The sequence below is a fragment of the Arvicola amphibius genome, chromosome 4 (genome assembly GCF_903992535.2).
Source record: "Arvicola amphibius chromosome 4, mArvAmp1.2, whole genome shotgun sequence".
Taxonomy (NCBI): domain Eukaryota; kingdom Metazoa; phylum Chordata; class Mammalia; order Rodentia; family Cricetidae; genus Arvicola; species Arvicola amphibius.
This window is the reverse complement of record NC_052050.1, coordinates 53689268-53708509: the sequence shown is the minus strand read 5'-3', so window position 1 is coordinate 53708509 and position 19242 is coordinate 53689268. Positions and strand designations below refer to the sequence as shown.

Genomic DNA, 19242 nt, shown 5'->3' with positions numbered 1-19242 from the left:
GAATCCCAGCATGCATTGTGGCATCTCTTACCTACTGACATGGCCCTAAATTCAAAGAGGACAGGCCAGGGACAGTGCCATTCTTCATGGAAAGTTACTGTGAAAACAAAGGATGACGTTAACTTTTAACAAGGGACTTCCATGCTAGACCTGCTGGTACATTCCTGTTATTCCATCACCTGGGAATCTGAGACTGGGGGATTATCAGTTTCAGACTAATCTATCCAGCAAGGCTCCATTCTTAGTACCTACCACTGTTCTATGGCTGCATCAAACACACCAGGAGCCTTGCTATGGCGGCTCACATTCCAGTACTCTTAGCACCACAATAGTGGCACCAAAGGATTTCTCTTTGCTTTCTCCAACCATGAGTCACCAGGATGGCCTCTTAACTGTAAAGACATCATCTCTGTCATCCTCCTCCTAGCCGATGGGCATCTTCTCCATCCTAGAAGAGGAGTGCATGTTCCCCAAGGCAACAGACACCTCCTTCAAGAACAAACTGTATGACCAGCATCTTGGAAAGTCCAACAACTTCCAGAAGCCCAAGCCAGCTAAAGGCAAGGCTGAAGCCCACTTCTCGCTGGTGCACTATGCGGGCACTGTAGACTACAACATCGCCGGCTGGCTGGACAAGAACAAGGACCCCCTGAATGAGACCGTGGTGGGACTCTACCAGAAGTCTTCCCTGAAGCTGTTATCCTTCCTCTTTTCCAACTATGCTGGTGCAGAAGCAGGTGAGATTCTTTCTCCCTCGTGGAGAGTCCTGTGTAATTTTTCACACCCTAAAGCCACTCATAGATAAAACAGCCCAACATGAGCTTCAAGTTCTCACCTCCATTTTTCTCCCTCATATTTCCCATGCTCCTTTTAAAACAGTGAGCTCTGTGGAGGTAAATTGGGCTCTAAACTGGGTAGACTGGATGGGGTAGTCAGTACTTCATTGTTTAATAATTTCTTTAAAAAACTAAGGTGCAATAGAAATACAATAAAATTAGTGCTTAAAGAGTTCAATAGGGCTTTTTGTACATTTATAATGTTGGGCAATCATCACTGGTGTCTAATTTAAGAATATCTTAATCATCCTATAATCTATGTGTAATCTCTCACCATTCCTGTTCCTGGGTTCTGGAAACCTTTGTCTCTACGAATTATTTTCTCAAAGTTGGGTCAGGGTATCTGTCTTCTCACTTAGTGATAATACCAAGACATCAATATAAGGACCTGTGCGGTTATGGGCGTTGGAACTCCCTCTCTAGCTGAGGCTAGTTGAACGTGTGGTTGGCCTTGGAAATCTCATAGAAGTGGAGTCAGATGTGATGAAGTCTTTCAGTCAAGCTTAGTGTTTTCAAGGTTGCTGCATGCCAGGGCGGGTATTATGTCTGGATTCCTTTCTACAGACAACACTATCTTACTGCACAGCTGTCTTCTCTCTGTCTCTGCCTTCACTAGTCCGTGGGTGTCTGGGCCGTCTCCACTTTCTGACTATACTTCTGTAAATGCAGATCTCTGGGTGCTTCTCTGTTGGCAGCTCCATGAGGGTACACCTAGGAATAAAAATGCAGGGTTACATGGTGTCTTCACGTCTTTTCCAGTTGGTGCCATAGACAGGAGGTTACTGCTAATTTGAGACAGGGTCTCACTTTGTAGTCCAAGCTAGCCTATAATTCAGTATGTATCCCAGAATGCCCCAAAACTTGCAATCCTCCTGTCTCAAACTCCCAAGTACTAGGATGCAGGTGTTGTCACAGCCAGGCCCTATGTGCAGTTATTCGGGAAAACCGCAGAAGCTGTTCCCAGCATAGCGACAGAGCAGCTAGCACTGATTGCCAAGGTTCCCAGTCCACTCGCACTCAGTGTGCTAATAGGTGTGACACACTAAACAACCGCCCAAGATCTAGTTATAAAGTATTGACCATTTAAATGCATGCATTTATTAGTTCAATCTCTTTGATTTAAAATGCATGCAAGATTCAGTAGATAATGACATAATTTTAAAAAGTTAATGTCTAATTTATTCTTTGGGCAGAGAATTATAATAAATGAGCACAATTTAAACTCAAATGATGAAATGGTTTTCTTTGGTACCTCTAACTGTCTCATCGGGCAGCCTCACTTAGGGACAAGGTCAAGACGTTAGTAGAAGAACCTGTGGGTCTGACAAAAGGCCTTCTGGCCTTTCCTCCCTGACCCAAGTATACATTCCTGCCAGTCCCTGTGGACAGAGAGGAACAAATGGCAAGAGCACAAGGAAGAGAGAGGGAATATTTTCCCCCAAGCTGAACTGTGGTTAAATTTCAGAGGCTAAATGGAAAAGAGAGCCATTCTGTAAAGCCAGACCAAACACCACTGATTTCAAGCTGAGATAATGAATTAGGTTGTTTCTCTTAGAAAAGAAAATAGGCTATAGAATTTTCTTGAAAAAAATATATAGTTTTGTTATTTTCAGTTTCTTCCTCATGAAGGAAAATTCCAGGATGCTAAGGCCTATTCTTATGATCCCAGCCCTGGGATAGTTGAGGCAGAAGTATTGGTGCAAGTTCAAAGTTAGCCTGTGCTACAGAACAAGATCTGGTCTCAAAAATCAAAAGTAATTAATTAATAATAAAAGGAATGAACATATGAGACTCCAATCATGGAGAAGGAGGTCTCAACCCATTTGATTAAATGTCAGACTCCCCTAGGAAAGGATTGTCTCTCTACACCAAGAACATGTACTATGCTCCCAGCTAAACGTCACCACATCCCACCCCAGTCCATTCGCACAGTGTTAAGTGTCCCCAAATCCGGGCAACTTGGGTGTATGCTGAGAACAATCCAATGAAACCTTGACTCCTTGGGCCAATGCAGCCAACACTCCTGTGGCCAGGCAGGGATGAGGCACTCCTGAACCCTTCTCTGGGCCCCCTGTGCTGCTCCTGACCCCAGCTCTGTGTCACTCTGCAGGTGACTCGGCAGGAAGCAAGAAGGGAGGGAAGAAGAAGGGTTCCTCTTTCCAGACAGTGTCGGCTGTGTTCAGGGTATGCGGTTTCTGTCTTGGTACCTTCCTCACTGGCTTGTTTCTCTCCCCAATGAAATGGTATGTGCTAAGAGAAATGTGCTAAGAGAAATGCGCTTGCTTTGGTCTACATCCTAGGAAAATCTAAACAAACTGATGACCAACTTAAGGAGCACCCATCCTCATTTTGTCCGATGCCTGATTCCCAACGAGACCAAGACTCCTGGTGAGTAACAACCCAGGCTAGCATTATTCAAAGAGAACAGGACTCTCATGGATTTGTAGCCTTGTCCTAACAGGGGTTCATGAGACTCCTTACCACATGCCAGGGCTTTAATCCAGTTACTGGCTTCAACTCAATCCTACACCTTATGAAGCATAAGCAACTGTTTTCCATATTTTACAAATGAGGAAATCGGAAATCAAGGCATGTTAGGTCTCAAAAATTTTTTTTTTTTTTTTTTGCCCAAAGTCTAGCATTTAGACAAAAGCCAACATACCCTGGCTTTTTCAAGAAGATAGTTCCTGGGAAGAGAGGGGAGCAGAGAAAAAAGTATAGCTCAATAAAAACAATTTTTAAAAAAAAGAAGGTAGTTCCTACTTGCTAAAAGGAATCATTCCTGCAAAAGGAACCTACGGATTTTTCCATTAACCTAGGCCCTGGGTGCCTATTTACCATATCAAAGTGGACTGCTGGCTACCAGTCCCTCTCAGCCTTGGCCCACACCTGTGACACAGAGTCCTTCCTGCCTCCCCCTCCTTCAGCATGTCTCACCCCACCCGCATCCCTCAACCTCTCCAGCACCTGAGCCTCTCTCTGCTTCCCCCAGCCTCGGGGCTCCTATAGAACTCAGCTGCCTGCCCTCTTGGTCTCTGGGTTCCCAGGTACTCTCTTTTCTTCCTCTCTTGCTCTTCCCCCCTCCTCTCATGGCCTGGTTCGATTTGCCAGTTGTGTTCAGTCTGGACCATTCCAGATGCCTGAGGCTATGCTCTTCCTCATATCTACAGTAAATCTCCTCAGCTCACACCTGGGAGCACCATGTCCTCATTTTTTTCAATTTCCAAGGAACACAAGTTCCTTCTTTCATGTGTTGGTAAATAACACAGTTAGGTTTGAACTGGTAGGAATCTCATTCATGTATTGAAATATCCTGGGCTTCATTAATCTGCATAGTCATAATGTTTTGTGTATCTGCTAAAATTAAAAATCAGCAGATACTATGAAGAAATGTGAAAAATGAGAAATATAAACCAAAAGTAATGCATGTTATAAAATCAAGAGAAATGAATACCAATATGGTTCTTAAAGAAATAAGGAAGTTTATTTGTATATTTAATTTTTTTTCTGTAATATAACCAAGAAGTAGAAATGTTGAACGTGTTCCAAAAAGAGTTTTTCATCTTGTGATAAAGCTGGAAGAGAAATTTTAACAGCACCCTTGGATTATGAGAGTCTCAAGAACCATTTAAATCGATTTTTCTATTCAAAATATCAGTAAAATGAAGTCGTTACCATCAAAAGAGAAAGGAACAGAAGTGGGAGGAGACAGAGGGGAAGCAGACCAGATGCCTAAGGTTTCCTTCACAAATCTTCCTGCAATTCTGATGGGTGTATTTCCTCCTCCGGCTTCGCCAATCTTTCTGCAGGGAATCCCCAGCCGGTGGGCCTTTGGGCAGCCACGGCAGTCATGGGCACCGTCTGGTGTCATAGCTGCCAGCAGCACAGAGCTCGGCTTAGGGCAGCTGAGATGAACCCTTCTTGTTAATGAATTTAAGTGTGAAAGGGCAGGTATAGATGATAATTTTAGTGGGAGGGGCTACAGCTCCCATCACGTTCTGAAAACTGGTATAAGGATCTGTATTTGGAGCAAGCAGGACAGCCTGTAGGCATTCTAGAAATTTCTCTAGGATGAAGTCCAAGACAGCCTGAGCAGCGTCCCTACCAGTTTACAGTGAGAAATCACCACAACAGTGGTATCTCTCCTTTAACCCCCTGGCCAGGCTGGTTACCAAGAGTGGCCATGACATCTCTGTCCCACTGGCCCCAACCTTTCTACTCAACCCCGGTTTACTGAGGCAGGTGCTGAGCAAATGGCCACCAGCCCCACACTGAGCCTCCACGCCCTACTGTGGCTTTCTTCTCCTGGATTTTGTTTCTTATGCGGCAGGCTTTGCATATTTGACATTTTCACCCCAGCAGAGATGGGAAGGAAGACTCTCCAGGCTGTCTAACAAGGAGCCCCAGGGCCTTCCCACACACCCTTGCCTTTCCTTGGAGTCAGTTAAAAATGGAGCCACTGGCAGGAAAAAGATTTCTCCCTATGGCCTTGGGGTGCTGGAATCTCCCTAAGACTGGGACATCTCCTTTGTGATACTTTTTAGACAAGTTGTAGTCACCCCACTTAGAGCTAATATCAAGACACTCAAATCTAAGTTCATGGCGTCTCAGATCATCAAGGACAAATAATGAAAAGCCTCCCGCTTCCCACCCCACACTTTTACCCCAGGTGTGATGGACCACTACTTGGTCATGCATCAGCTACGCTGTAATGGGGTCCTGGAGGGCATCCGGATCTGCAGGAAAGGATTCCCCAGCCGAATCCTCTATGCTGACTTCAAACAGAGGTAGGTTGTCTCTTTGGGGTATCTATCTCCTTTGAGGACAGCTTTTGCACATACACCCCATCCAAAGCACTGTTGGCCTCAGCAGCTGGTAAAGAAACAAGCCTCTCAGGGTTTCTGGACTTCATTGTGCTGGAAGGATAGACCCACGTCCACAGAGAGTCTGGGGATGGCCCTAACTGATCTATCAGTCATAGTCAGACCTAGCCTGATGGTCACTTTAAAGGGTATCTCACCGTGATGGACTTCTGGAACCATATGAGCCTTTGTATAGAGATGCTCTTGTACATTAGCGGATCTTAGCCACATCTCTAGCCACTCTCCAAAGATGTTGATAGCAAGCCACATTCCTGCCTTGTGAGCATCAAAAGTACCAAACATCAGGCCGGGCAGTGGTGGCACAAACGTTTAATCCTAGCACTCGGGAGGCAGGCAGATTTCTGTGAGTTCGAGGCCAGCCTGGTCTACAAGAGTTTATTCCAGGACAGGCTCCAAAGCTACAGAGAAACCTTAATCTGCCAGTTGAAGCCCACTGCTCTAGAACACCTCTTTCCTTCTGGAAATCCAGGAAATTCAGATCCCTTGAGAGGTAGGAAGAACAAAGTCTCCAAGTCACAGTTAAAGTCAAAACTCTTCCGGGTCAGATAAGAGCCATTTCCTCTGAAGGCAGTTTTTCTAAGACATGTGCATCTTCCTTCCTTCATGCTTCTCTCCCTCTGCCACACCCTAGAACCCCCCCCCCCCCCCGGACTCCCTCCTCTCCCAGACTAGCAGTACAACATTCACTACTTAAGGCCAGAGCAGAAGGTTCTAGAAGGTCTGGTCTCAGGTACAAGGCCATCCTGAGATGTCAAAACCATTGTCTCTTCTCCTCAGGTACCGGATCCTTAATGCTAGTGCCATCCCAGAAGGGCAGTTCATTGACAGCAAGAACGCCTCTGAGAAACTCCTGAACTCCATCGATGTGGACCGGGAGCAGTTCCGGTTCGGTCATACCAAGGTGAGAGCAGGTGGCCTGGAGACTCCCGAACCCTGGCTGCTAGTCAGCTGGTCAGAGGGAAGGGTCTTGCTTCTGGCCAACTTGACCAACCTTGTCTCATAGCCCAGACAGAGAAGCCCTGTGACTATGGCTGGGGACTCTGGCTCTGCGTTGATCTTTAAGAGGCAAAGATCGTAAGTTAGAAAAGGGAGCAGCAAGCAGGGGACACCTGGTGTCCTAGAGAGAGATTCTCAAAGCAGAATAAAGAGCCAGAGAGTGCATAGAACGTAGGACAGACTCCAGGATGAGTGATGACTTGAGAAGGGTGATTACAACCATTGGAAGGACCAAAGTCCCTGTGTGCATGTGTGTGCCCTGTGCACAGCCATCCAGACATATTTCACTGACTCCTCACAATAACTAACATGGGAGTTGATAAGGAGGTGTGCTTAATTCATTGAGTTCTTGGGAGGCCAGAGAAGCAGAGGTCCCAGGAGGCCTAGGGCCACTAAATACTCAAGGCCACTTGGAGAGATAACTCAGATAAGAAGCGCTGGGAGCCAAAGGGCTGTTTCCATCCTAGCCTGACCCTGTGAAAGAAGTCTGGGCTCCCAGCTGGTCCAGAGGGTGCTCCTTCAGAGACACTGAGGCAATGGGTCTGAGAAAGGGACAGAGATCCCAGAAGCAGGGAGACAGCTGTATCTGTGACTATCTCCAAGTCTGGGCATAACTGAGCCCCGTGGTTGTCTGGACTGTCTTGATGTGGGTTCTGCAGAACTAGACAAGGGGGTTGATGGGCCTGGGGCCTATGTGAGAGCCCACTGCCTTGCCAGTAGCCCAAAAAGTGCAAATACAGAGACCAAAGCCACTGAAAAGTGAGCCCTGGAAGAACTCAGGGTGTCAAGGCTGGAATAGGGAAGAAACAGGTTCTACCCCGAGGCTGATTGGACACCTGCAGAGGATGACGTGGGCTCGTCCCTCTTTTAATGCAGGTGTTTTTCAAAGCCGGGCTCCTGGGGCTTCTGGAGGAGATGAGAGATGAGAAGCTGGTGACCCTGATGACGCGCACGCAGGCCGTGTGCAGGGGCTACCTGATGAGGGTGGAGTTCAAGAAAATGATGGAGAGGAGGTAAGGCGGAGTCTCACCCTGCTTATTACCCACCCTGCCTCTGCAGCAGCAGCTCATCACTTCCGGCTTTGGGTCACTCGTTTGTTCATTGGTTCGTTCATTCATTCATTCGACCAATCTTTGGTTCAGCATTGACTGCGCAGCCGCCCTGTGCACTGGGGATATGGAAATGAACCCCGCCTGTTAGTGGTTCACAGAAGCATGGAAAACAGACCCATGCATGGAAAGCTCTGACACTCACACAAGGTTATCATTAGAGCTATAGGCAGACGAAGAAGGACCTGGTATCAGTAGACCTCTAGCCTGGTTGAGATATTGGAGTTGGCCTGAAGGGCTCAACCTTCCTTCCTCCCCACCTTTTCATGTTGTGTCCAGTGCCCCTCATCCACAGACCTACTCTGGTTCCAGACCCCCAAAACTTAGGTGTACCCTCCTTCTACCCAGCTGAGAAGGATGCAGACTCTGGGACCTATGAGGGAGGGGTTCAAGTGGAAAACGAGCTGCTAGAGAGAACTGTGGGTAATTAATCCGAGCTCTGTGGGTGCCCAGGGAGTCCATCTTCTGCATCCAGTACAACGTCCGCTCCTTCATGAATGTGAAGCACTGGCCCTGGATGAACCTGTTCTTCAAGATCAAACCCCTGCTGAAGAGCGCAGAGGCTGAGAAGGAGATGGCCACCATGAAGGAGGACTTCGAACGGGCCAAGGAGGAACTGGCTAGATCTGAGGCTCGCCGGAAGGAGCTGGAGGAGAAAATGGTCTCCCTGCTGCAGGAAAAGAATGACCTCCAGTTGCAAGTCCAGTCTGTAAGTTTCTCCTACCTGGGTGTGAAAACACAGATTCCCAGGACAGTGGAGGAGCCTGGAGGGCCCCATGAACTGTCTATTTAAGAGGCAGTGGTGCCACCCAGTGGTCATATGAGTATTGCAACACTACCCTGTCATAAGTAGGGCTGGTCCCAACAGAGGGAACTTGTGCTTTCTCTGCTCTCTGTCTTTCACATCAGATTTTGACATATTTTGCCATGAACATGAAGGTTAAGAGTGTGTCATTATAACAAAAATTTGTCAGGTCTGGGTATGATATAACTCATGCCTACTCAGAAATCTAAGACAGGAGGATTGCCATGAGTTCAAGGCTAGCCTGGGCTACACAGTGAGAACTAAGATGCCTAGGCAACAATGTCAGACCCTGTCTTAACAAAACGATACAAAAAAATCTGTCAGAAGTTCAGGCCTTTCCGAGCAGTGGTGGCACACGCCTTTAATCCCAGCCCTCAGTAGGCAGAGGCATGTGGGTTTCTGTGAGTTCAGGGCCAGACTGGTCTACAGGGCGAGTTCCAGGACAGGCTCCAAAGCTACACAGAGAAACCCTGTCTTGAAAAACAAAAACAAACAAACAAACAAATATAAATAAAGTATAGGCTTTAGCCCAGTAGGGATGGCATATGCTTTTAATCTCAGCACTGAGGAGGTAGAGAAAGGCAAATCTCTAAGTCTGAGGACATCCTGGTCTGCAGAGTGAGTTCCAGGACAGCCAGGGCTACAGAGAGAAACCCTATCTTAGGAGGAGGGGCTGGAGAGTCGGCTCAGTGGATAAAAACACTGTTTTTCTTGCAGAGGAGCTGGGTTCAGTTCTCAGCACCCACATGGTGGATCACAGCCACCTATAACTCCAGTTCTAGAGGACCCAACTCCTTCTGACCTCCCTGTACACTAGGTGTGCATGTGGGGCACATACATGTATGCAGGCAAAATACTCACTTATACACACAAAACATATTTTAAATGCACACTTTTTAAAAAAGCATCAATAAAAATAAATCATTAAAATTAAATAACCCAACTGAAAGCAGAAAGCAATTTTCCACATATGATTTTCAATAATGTGATTATGCTCCAAACAGTGCTTTAGAGAATTCATTTTTATCAAAGAAATGGGAAGAAACAGAGTCACATCTGCAGGCCACAACACTCTGGTAGATTGTCTCCTTGAAATTTATAGTTTTTCTCTTAATAAACCCTCAGAGACTTCCTTTGGGTCTCTGGACAGAGAAATCCACGTGCCCTTGTCTACATTTGCCTGGTGGGAGTGAACTTACTTCATGGGCACATCACCTCTAAGGCTCGGAGGACAGGGGGGGCCTAGAACCTGCTGGGTTGAATTCCCAGATTCCCCCACTTGTTAGTGGTGTGACCTCAGTCCAGCTCATTCTGTTTCCTGCCTCCATTTTCCCATCTGAAAATGAACATTATAGCAGTACTCATGGCGGATGGTTGTCATGGAATCCGAGGGCTTGACACCATGTCTGGTCCCCAGCATGCGCTTGGGCGTAGAGAGGTTCAGAAAGCTCAGTGAGGGTTCTTCCCAAGCCCTTCCCATCTGTTTCCCTGCACTGTGTAGCTAGTGCTTAAATTATCTACAACGGGAACATAATTTACCTTGAGAACATAATTAGCCAATCTCATCTACCTCCACAAAACTTGCTACAGTCTTCTGGGACATGGACTAACTTGGTCACCTACCCATGTGTATTTCTCATTTCTATTCTGTTGCTGGAGGAAGCACAGCTTAGGGCCCATGGACCGGCCCCTTCTGTGGAAAGTTAACACATAGCAGAGTTGTGAAAACATTAATATATGTATAGCATGAAATACATGGGTCACGTGGGTTTGGACCAGTGGAAGAATGAAATACTCAAACAACACATCCATCAAATGTTAGAGACTTTCTTGTTTACAATAAACGTGAGACTCCATGAACACCTTTGTGTTGGCTGTCAAGTGATGTGAGAGAACACATAACTGACATGTGTGTAACACATGGTGCTGGTGTGCACCCGACCCACTCTTTAGGTCGGCTTAGAGGAGGGCTTTTAGAGGGTCAGGCTCTTTCTTCCCAGAGTTTACAAAGTGACAGATCAGAACTTGTGGTGATCCGGCTCTTCCAGGAAACAGAAAATCTAATGGATGCTGAGGAGCGGTGCGAGGGGCTCATCAAAAGCAAGATCCAACTGGAGGCGAAAGTCAAGGAGCTGAATGAGAGGCTGGAGGAGGAAGAGGAGATAAACTCGGAGCTGGTTGCCAAGAAGAGGAATCTGGAAGACAAATGCTCTTCTCTCAAGAGAGACATCGATGACCTGGAGCTGACCCTGACCAAGGTCGAGAATGAGAAGCATGCCACGGAGAACAAGGTGAGTCACTGAAGGCGCCTCACAGGCTCTCAGCCGATCTCACTCATGGCCTAGGAGTGGGATGAAGGAATTGGGGTCAGCCTGGTCTATATAGTAAGCAACTGGCAGGTTTGGTCCCTCCTCCTTGGCCTCTACTCCAAAGCCTCTCTTCAACTCTTCCTGGGGGCGTTGCTAACTTACGTATTTCCTTAACAGCAAGGAATGTGTTGTGGTCGTCTTTCTCTCTCACATACCAAGTGCAGGGAAAGGCAGCAAAAATGCCAACAAAGTCAGGGGATTAAGGAGGCAGAAAATTGGATAGTGGTGAGGGTTGGGCAAAAGTGGGATACAAGAATCCCCACATGTTATTGGAAGGATGTAGAGGAAGCCAGTTGGCATCATTTAGTCCAATTAAGAATCTAGAGCTGAAGAGTGGTTAAGAGTACTGGCTACTCTTCCAAAGGTGGTTTACAAGTCTGTAACTTCAGTCCCAGAAGATTTGACTCTGGACTCTGTGGGCATGGTTTATACATGGTATACACAGATGCAAATGCAAGCAAAACCACCCACACATACAAAACAAAACTTTCTAGGACTGGTGGTGCACACCTTTAATCCCAGGACTCAGGAGGCAGAGGCAAGCAGATTTCTGTGAGTCTGGGTCCAGCCTGGTCTACATAACAAGTTCCAGGAGAGCCAGAGCTACATAAAAACCAAAAACACAAGGAAGTAATAAAGAGAAGGAGAGAGGGGGGGCAGAGGGAGGGAGGAATTTACATACTCTATACACCCATGATTCTCTTTAGGATGTAATCCAAGGAAGTCTTCCATTGTGGCTTGGGGAACACACATAAAGGTGCTTGCATATATAGGGATGCTTGTAGCAGCTTTGCTTGAGACAGAGCTGGGGACCATGTCGTAGGATGGAGAGGCAGACTGTGGTGGAGTCTCACAGAGAGTACAGTGCACCATTGGGGCACCAGAAATGGGTGAATCTCGTAACCAAGATGAATATGAAGCACCCAGTTCTCACAGGGGAGAAGTGTAAGTGAGGGACACAAGCAGCGTGGTGACGTTTACACACAGGAGAGGTCTGTGTGCACAGCACAAAAGCATATGCTTGGCAAGGATCCTTAAAGGCTTGGCATGGCTCACCTAATAAGGGCTAAGGCAGGACAAAGGGGCGGCCTGCTGGGTGTGAGATGACAATGGCAGCTGACACTCAGTGATGGATAAACAAGAGTGATGGGAATAGACAAAAGGGAGGATGGAGACTGTGGCAAATACCTGCCCCTTCTTACCCACAGGCCTGCCCTTCTCACAGGTGGCGGCCACGACTCAGCCCCAGCAAACGGTTGTCAGGTAGGAGTGTGAGGCCAGTACAGCTGGAGGTTAGGATTTTCATGAGAAGCCAAAAATCCAGATTTTGTATAGACTCTTATTTTCCAATATTGATAGCATTTCAAAAAAATTATAAATTAAATATATCTGTGGTTGGATTTAGGCCACAGGTAGGAGTTAGCAACCTCTCATCTGGAAGACTGCTGTTCAATGAAGTTTCTTTTTAATGCCCAGAAGCTCCATGCATGGTGCCCAGGTCCCATCCTGTCAGCACATCTGGATTTCCTTGCCTCACACCTTGGGCCTCTCCCTCCCTTTTCTGCTTCATCCTGAACATCAGCCTCCCTCGCCATCAGCCTGCCTGCTAAGTGCTTGGATGTGTACAATGAGTAAACATAGATTGATGTGTTGCCCTTCACACCCTGTGGATCTGCATTTTAATAGTGTCCTTCCTAGTGAAATATAGCATGTTCTGGAAGATTCTGAGACACCGTGATAGGCCAGGGGGGCATGGGGAAGGACTAGAAGTAGAAAGGCTGGGCTGTAGATCACTTGGTGGAACATTTACTTAGCATGGACAAAGCCCTGCGTTTGATCCCAGAACCACATACAACTAAACATGGTGGCTTATGCCTGCATTTTAGTATTTGGAAGGGAGTAGTCAGGGAGCTTGGGAGTCTGAGATCAGCCTGACTGATATCAAGTTTGATGTCACTTTAGGCCATATGAGGGCTTGTCTCATAAAACCCTGCAAGGCAGGCTAGCTCGTACAGTGATGCTTGCCTTGTCTCGACTACGCAGGAGGCCAAAGCAAGAAGATCTCTTAAACCTGGGAGTTTGGAACCAGCCTGAAAACTGTACAAAGACCTTTCCCCAAAATAGGATGAAAATAAAATTAAAATGATAAAAAAGAAAGTTAAAAAAAAGACCTGAGAAGCTACCTGTCCCTAAATGTTATGAAGCTAGAGAGACAGGAGGCCCCCACAGTTCTTGCTGCTGGAATTGCTGCACTAACTGTGTCAGTATTAAATGAGTTGACTCTTGATTTGCTCCTAGGTGAAAAATCTCTCGGAAGAAATGACGGCGCTTGAAGAAACCATTTCCAAACTGACGAAAGAGAAGAAGTCTCTCCAGGAGGCCCATCAGCAGACGCTGGATGACCTACAGGCTGAAGAAGATAAAGTTAACGGTCTCATCAAGATCAATGTCAAGCTGGAACAGCAGACAGATGACGTGAGAACATGTGACCTCTGTGCTTTGTCAAGAAGGGGCTGCGTAGGAACCAGTCTAGAGAGCTCACATGCTGAAGTCAGAGCCTGGGTCCAGATTCTAGCTGTGCCCTGACCCCAGACACACATATCTGAGGTGGCCAGCAGGTCACGTGACCTGGCAAGGCCTCAAGTTCCCATTTATGAATTAGGGATATGTACAAAGAGATAGACTTCAGGGGACGTCTCAGGAAAGTGCTCAACATAACGTTTTCGGTAAAACACAAACCACTGCTGTCATTAGCATCCACCTGTAGGCAGTTTGGGTTTAGAAACTTCCAATTCTACTCTACAGTGTTTAAAGCCTTGTTCTAGGCAAGGGTGTAACTCAGTGGTACAGCATGCACGGGGCCCTGACTTCCACCTGTAACACCTCAAAACAAAACAAAACCAAAAAAAAAAAAAAACTTCCATTTATGGCCAGAAAAATGAACATTTTTGTTCATGATGTAAGAGCCAGGTTTCAAGCTAGCCGGGTTTGGTCCCTGTTGTAGTTAGACTTTCCATTGGTCTTTATTTAACAAGGCCAGGGTAGGTATGTTCCCTGCTACACCCTTTTTTCCCTGAGCCCAATCCTACACACACACACACACACACACACACACACACAGAGAGAGAGAGGGGGGGGAGAGGGAGAGAGAGAAATGGAGAGAGAGAAATGGAGAGAGATAGAGAGAGGGGGGGGGAGGGAGAGGGAGAGGGAGAGGGAGAGGGAGAGAGAGAGTTCCTGGCTGACTGCCCTCAGGGCTGGGTGGTGTAGGTGGTGGTGAGGAGTGACAGGTCTCTATAGCCTCTGTCACAGGTGCCCACTTGGTCCTTTGGGAGATGCAGCCTGGGACAGGCCAAGTGGGAATGGTCTGAAAAGAGGTACCAGGAGGGTCCCAAGATGTCCACTCCCTAAGATACAGAACAGAGACAGAAATGGAGAACGGAAGACTGGCTTCCTTCCGGGGCTGGAAGTCACAGGGCATGGGTGGAACACTGTTGGCTGAGGCGGTTCAGCCTGCTTCCTCAACCATGTCCAGGCTCTCTTTCCACCTGTGTCTTCCCAGCTCGAGGGCAGTTTAGAGCAGGAGAAGAAACTGCGGGCTGACCTGGAGCGTGTGAAGAGGAAGCTGGAAGGAGACTTGAAAATGTCCCAGGAGTCCATCATGGATCTGGAGAATGACAAGCAACAAGTAGAAGAGAAACTGAAGAAGTAGATGATTCATGTTCTGTCCCCTCCCCTGCCCCATTTGAGACAGAAAGCCAAGTGCAGCTCCCCTCAGTGGCCTTTGTCTCATGCTGTTTCATTCGTTTGTTCTGTCTGCTTGCAGAAAGGAGTTTGAAATGAGCCAGTTACAGACCCGAATCGATGACGAACAAGTCCTCAGTCTGCAGCAGCAGAAGAAGATTAAAGAGCTGCAGGTGAAGGCGCAGAGCTTGCCTGCAAGTGCCCGGCTTGCCCTCCCCCATTTTGCTTTCTAGTTTTAGCAGAGCTGTTCTTTCTTTTCTTTCTCCTCCCTGCCTCAGCAGCAGGCCACCACAGTGGGCCTTCTTCTGTAGTTTCTGAAATAAATATTCAGACTTTTCTAAGTGGCATTTAAGTATATACTTCCTTGGAAAGAATCAGAATGTGATCTAAGGGCCAATTGTTGCTGGTCAAGGTGCACTTACCACTGACCCTAAGTCCATGGCCCCCTCAGTCTCCTGAGAAGGAACTGCCAATTTCAGGTAGATATGGATCATTTGGGATCCTTTTGGTATGTGTTTATGGATATGTTGAAGACCCAGAGAAAAGATATGGTATGCGTGTGAGATTTTATTCACACTTCTTCATGTTTTCAGCATAAATCTTTTCTTCCTAAGCATGCAACTTATTTGTTTCAAACATCAGCTGGTTCTGCAGGGCTTTCCATGGTGGACTTGCTGCAGCATTACGTTGCTGCTTGCACCAGGACAAGCCCTCACACAACTGACTGATCATTCCCCTACTGACGGACACTTAGGCTGTTTCCCAACAGCTGCCATTGGTCCTTTGCCCCCCACTCAATGATAACATATCCTCCACTTGGTGCTGCCTCTCCCCATTCCTTTAGCACCTAGTCGCTCCTGAAACAGATTGGTCTCTACCGGGCAACCTTTAACGCCACTGACCCTTTCAGGCTCGCACAGAAGAGCTGGAAGAAGAAATCGAAGCAGAACACACAGTCAGAGCCAAAATTGAGAAGCAGCGTTCCGACCTAGCCAGGGAACTGGAGGAGATCAGCGAGAGGCTGGAAGAAGCCAGTGGAGCCACTTCCGCCCAGATCGAGATGAACAAGAAGAGAGAAACTGAGTTCCAGAAACTCCGCAGGGACCTGGAGGAGGCCACCCTGCAGCATGAAGCCACAGCGGCCACCCTGCGGAAGAAGCACGCAGATACCGTGGCTGAGCTTGGGGAGCAGATCGACAACCTGCAGCGGGTCAAGCAGAAGCTGGAGAAGGAGAAGAGCGAGCTGAAGATGGAGATCGACGACATGGCCAGCAACATTGAGACAGTCTCCAAGTCCAAGGTATGACTAACCCTCCTGGTCCCAGCAGTCCTGTCTTCCCACCCTGTGAGCAAGGGATTTGATGTGCCAAACTCACTGTGTGCTCTCTTAACTGTTAGCCTTCTTCCCAGCTGAGTTTTCCAACTCCTCAAATTCATTCAAGCCACATGTCCTAAATGCCTAAAGCTACTATAGCAAAATACCTTGACTGGGCAATTTTATAAACAGAAGTGTTGCTTACATTTTGGGAGTTGCAAAGTCTGATATCAAGCGACCAGTAGACTCAGTGTCTGGCTGGGGCTCATTCTCTGCTTCTAAGACAGTGCCTTCTCTCCATGTCCGAGGGAGCAAGGGAGTTAGCGCTCACCTCTTTATTTGTCGACTTAATTTTAAGATAGGGTCTAACCATGCAGCCCTGGATAGCCTGGAACACTATATAGATGAGGCTAGCCTCAGACTCAGAGATCTGCCTGCCTGTGACTTCAGAATGCTGGGATTAAGGTGTGTGTGTGAACATACCCATCTTCTCCCCTCTGTGATGGTAGGGACCTAATTACCATCCACCCCCAGAGGTCCTATCTCTTGACTGATAGAGATTTAGTTTCAACATATTCTGTCTCCCTTCTCTACATGGAACTTTCTAGGGCTCTTCATACTCTCTGGGACTCATGCTAATGAGGGTTCTGACACTTAAACCCAACCATCTTCAAGCTAAGCTGCCTCCTTGTGACTTCACACAAAATTCCCCTCCAAGAGCAATCATGGCCTCCTTGATTTAAGAGCTGCCTATCTATCAGGATGCTCCAAGATGTACTTGGAACTGTTTGGCTGGCTGAGGATGTGAGCCTCTCAAGGGGATCTCTAGAGGGTCAGGGAGTGTACCTGAAGAGGAGCTGGTGGTGAGGTCAGGGAAGAAAAGTGAACCCTGTGGAAAGAACATCTTGTTGTCTCTGTGTGTACATGTGTGCGTGCATGCATGGGCATGTATGTGTGTTGCTTGAGTTGAACACAGGACCTTACACATGCTAGGCAAGAGCCCTACCCTAGACATGCTAGGCAAGAGCCCTACCCTAGAGTTACCACCACAGTCCCCTTTGCTATCTGTTTTCAAGGTCTGTTTTGCCTAGTATTGATTTCTTTTTTCCTTCTGTTCTTTAACATTTATTTTATTGGGGGAGAGCATGTGTGTGCAGGTGCCCACAGAGAAGAAGCATTGTATTCCCTGGAGCTGTGCTTACAAGTGGTTTTAAGCTGCCTGATGGGGGTGGGAGTGGGGGGCAGGAATCAAACTCTGGTCCCTAGCTTAGTTCATGTCCTATGGCTGTAGTAAAATGCCTGAGGTTCAATACATGATAAAGAACAGAGTTCTGTTTAGCCCATAGTTCTAAAGATGTGACAGCCTCTATTTAGCTCAAGTAAGGACCTCCCAGCAGTTGACCGCACAGAGGTAGGAGCATTTGCTAGAGGATTATAGACGCCAGTCAATTTTACAACAGCTCATTTTCACACTAACGAATCCAGTCTTTAGACAACAAGCATCAATCCCTTCAGAGATGTCCCCAATGTCCTAGTTACCTCTCACTAGGCCACACCTTCTACAAAGCTTCACCACCCCTTGACACCACCATATCAGGGGCCAAGTTTCACCTCATAGCATCCTGCTTCTGGAATGACTGTATTATTCTGTGCTCTCGGTTTTAAAGTCCAGCGCTTGTACTTTCCATATGTTTTTTTTTTATTAAAGTTCTTGTATTGTATCCTTTGAGTTTTATTTGAGAGTTATCTTCCCTCACAGACCCCACCCCTGATGGAGTTTTCCCACCTGCATCATCCTCAAATAGGCCCCGAGTCCTTGAGGATGGTATTTGATCTAACACCTCTGCTTCTGCCACTTCCGTCTCACACCTTCCAGTCTAAGGAAAGCATATGCTCATTTTATTTCATATTTTATGCGGAGGGATGAGAAGCGAAGTCTGAAACATATACAGGGGTTTTGAACAAAACTCGTAACCAGAGGTGGACCAGAGGCTGGGATGGTGACACCCTCATCTCAATAACCCAGGAACCATTGTAGTGTTAAAAGAACACTGAAACATGAGCCCAGGGCTCGGGAACAGTGTCCATCTGGCGATAGACTTGCTTCTCTCCCAGCATGATCCCAGGATTCCTGGGAGTGGCATCGTATCAGAAACTGGTTTGCTAATCACCAGATACATGCCTACCAAACTGACATTCTACATTATTGTTCAGTAAAGAACCATCACACACAAAAATAAAGCAAATCCATAACGAGGGTGATTCTTAAAAGCAACCTTTATATGCTCAGTGTTTTCATTTGGCCCAACAAGAAGCCAGACTTCAAAGCGTCCAGTTCCGGTGCTGGACACCAGGAACCCACTACCACATTCCCACTGGCCTTTTCGTTCCTCAGAGTAACATGGAAAGAATGTGCCGGTCTGTGGAAGACCAGTTTAATGAGATCAAAGCCAAGGATGACCAACAGACCCAGTTAATCCATGATCTGAACATGCAGAAGGCAAGGCTGCAGACCCAGAATGGTGAGGATGGCTTGCCTCCGGGGCCCAGTGGGGACGTGGTGCTTGGCACCAGGCAATGCTTACACGGAGCCACATCTGTTCGGCAGGGGAGCTGAGCCACCAAGTAGAAGAGAAGGAGTCTCTGGTTTCACAACTAACCAAAAGCAAGCAGGCCCTCACCCAGCAGCTGGAGGAGCTCAAGAGACAGCTGGAGGAAGAGACCAAGGTAAGGTGGATGGAAAGGTATCAGGGTAGAACCTGAGAAGCCAAGTAATGCAACCCTTGCGTAAGGCTGACAGGAGGTGGGTGGCAACCCTTGGGTGAGGGGTACAGGGAGGTGGGTGGCCTGGAGGGAAGACGAGCTGGAGGCAGTACAGTATCAAGGATGATTCATCCTTCTGCCGTGGTGTGTCATAATAACCTTTCCCCGAATGATAGAGGAACTTGGCATTAGATCTCGTCCCTCAGGACCAGAAAACCCTGTCTCTTTTACACCACCATCTCCCATAGGGTGGCCTGATGAACTTCCCCTCCAGTCAGGAAAGCCCTTTCCCACTACCACACTAGTTAGACCATCTCAGGCAGAAATCCACCCAAGATGCTTAAAATGCTGCCCTCTTTGTGGGCCTCCTCCTGTGACATGTGTTCTTAAGTACCCTTTCTCCCAAAGGACTACATGGCTTG

General features: G+C 47.3%; 1 protein-coding gene across 1 annotated transcript in view; it reads left to right on the top strand.

The window, feature by feature from the left end:
* Myh13 (myosin heavy chain 13) overlaps positions 1-19242 on the top strand; it is a 46224-nt gene that overhangs the window by 14134 nt on the left and 12848 nt on the right. Inside the window, exons 14-27 of the mRNA XM_038325398.1 lie at positions 428-737; positions 2947-3020; positions 3137-3224; positions 5506-5623; positions 6497-6620; positions 7592-7728; positions 8278-8533; positions 10678-10920; positions 13297-13473; positions 14561-14706; positions 14825-14915; positions 15653-16042; positions 18453-18579; positions 18666-18784. Of these exons, the coding sequence (XP_038181326.1) occupies positions 428-737; positions 2947-3020; positions 3137-3224; positions 5506-5623; positions 6497-6620; positions 7592-7728; positions 8278-8533; positions 10678-10920; positions 13297-13473; positions 14561-14706; positions 14825-14915; positions 15653-16042; positions 18453-18579; positions 18666-18784 (2400 nt within the window). The remainder of the gene's footprint in view (positions 1-427; positions 738-2946; positions 3021-3136; positions 3225-5505; positions 5624-6496; positions 6621-7591; positions 7729-8277; positions 8534-10677; positions 10921-13296; positions 13474-14560; positions 14707-14824; positions 14916-15652; positions 16043-18452; positions 18580-18665; positions 18785-19242) is intronic.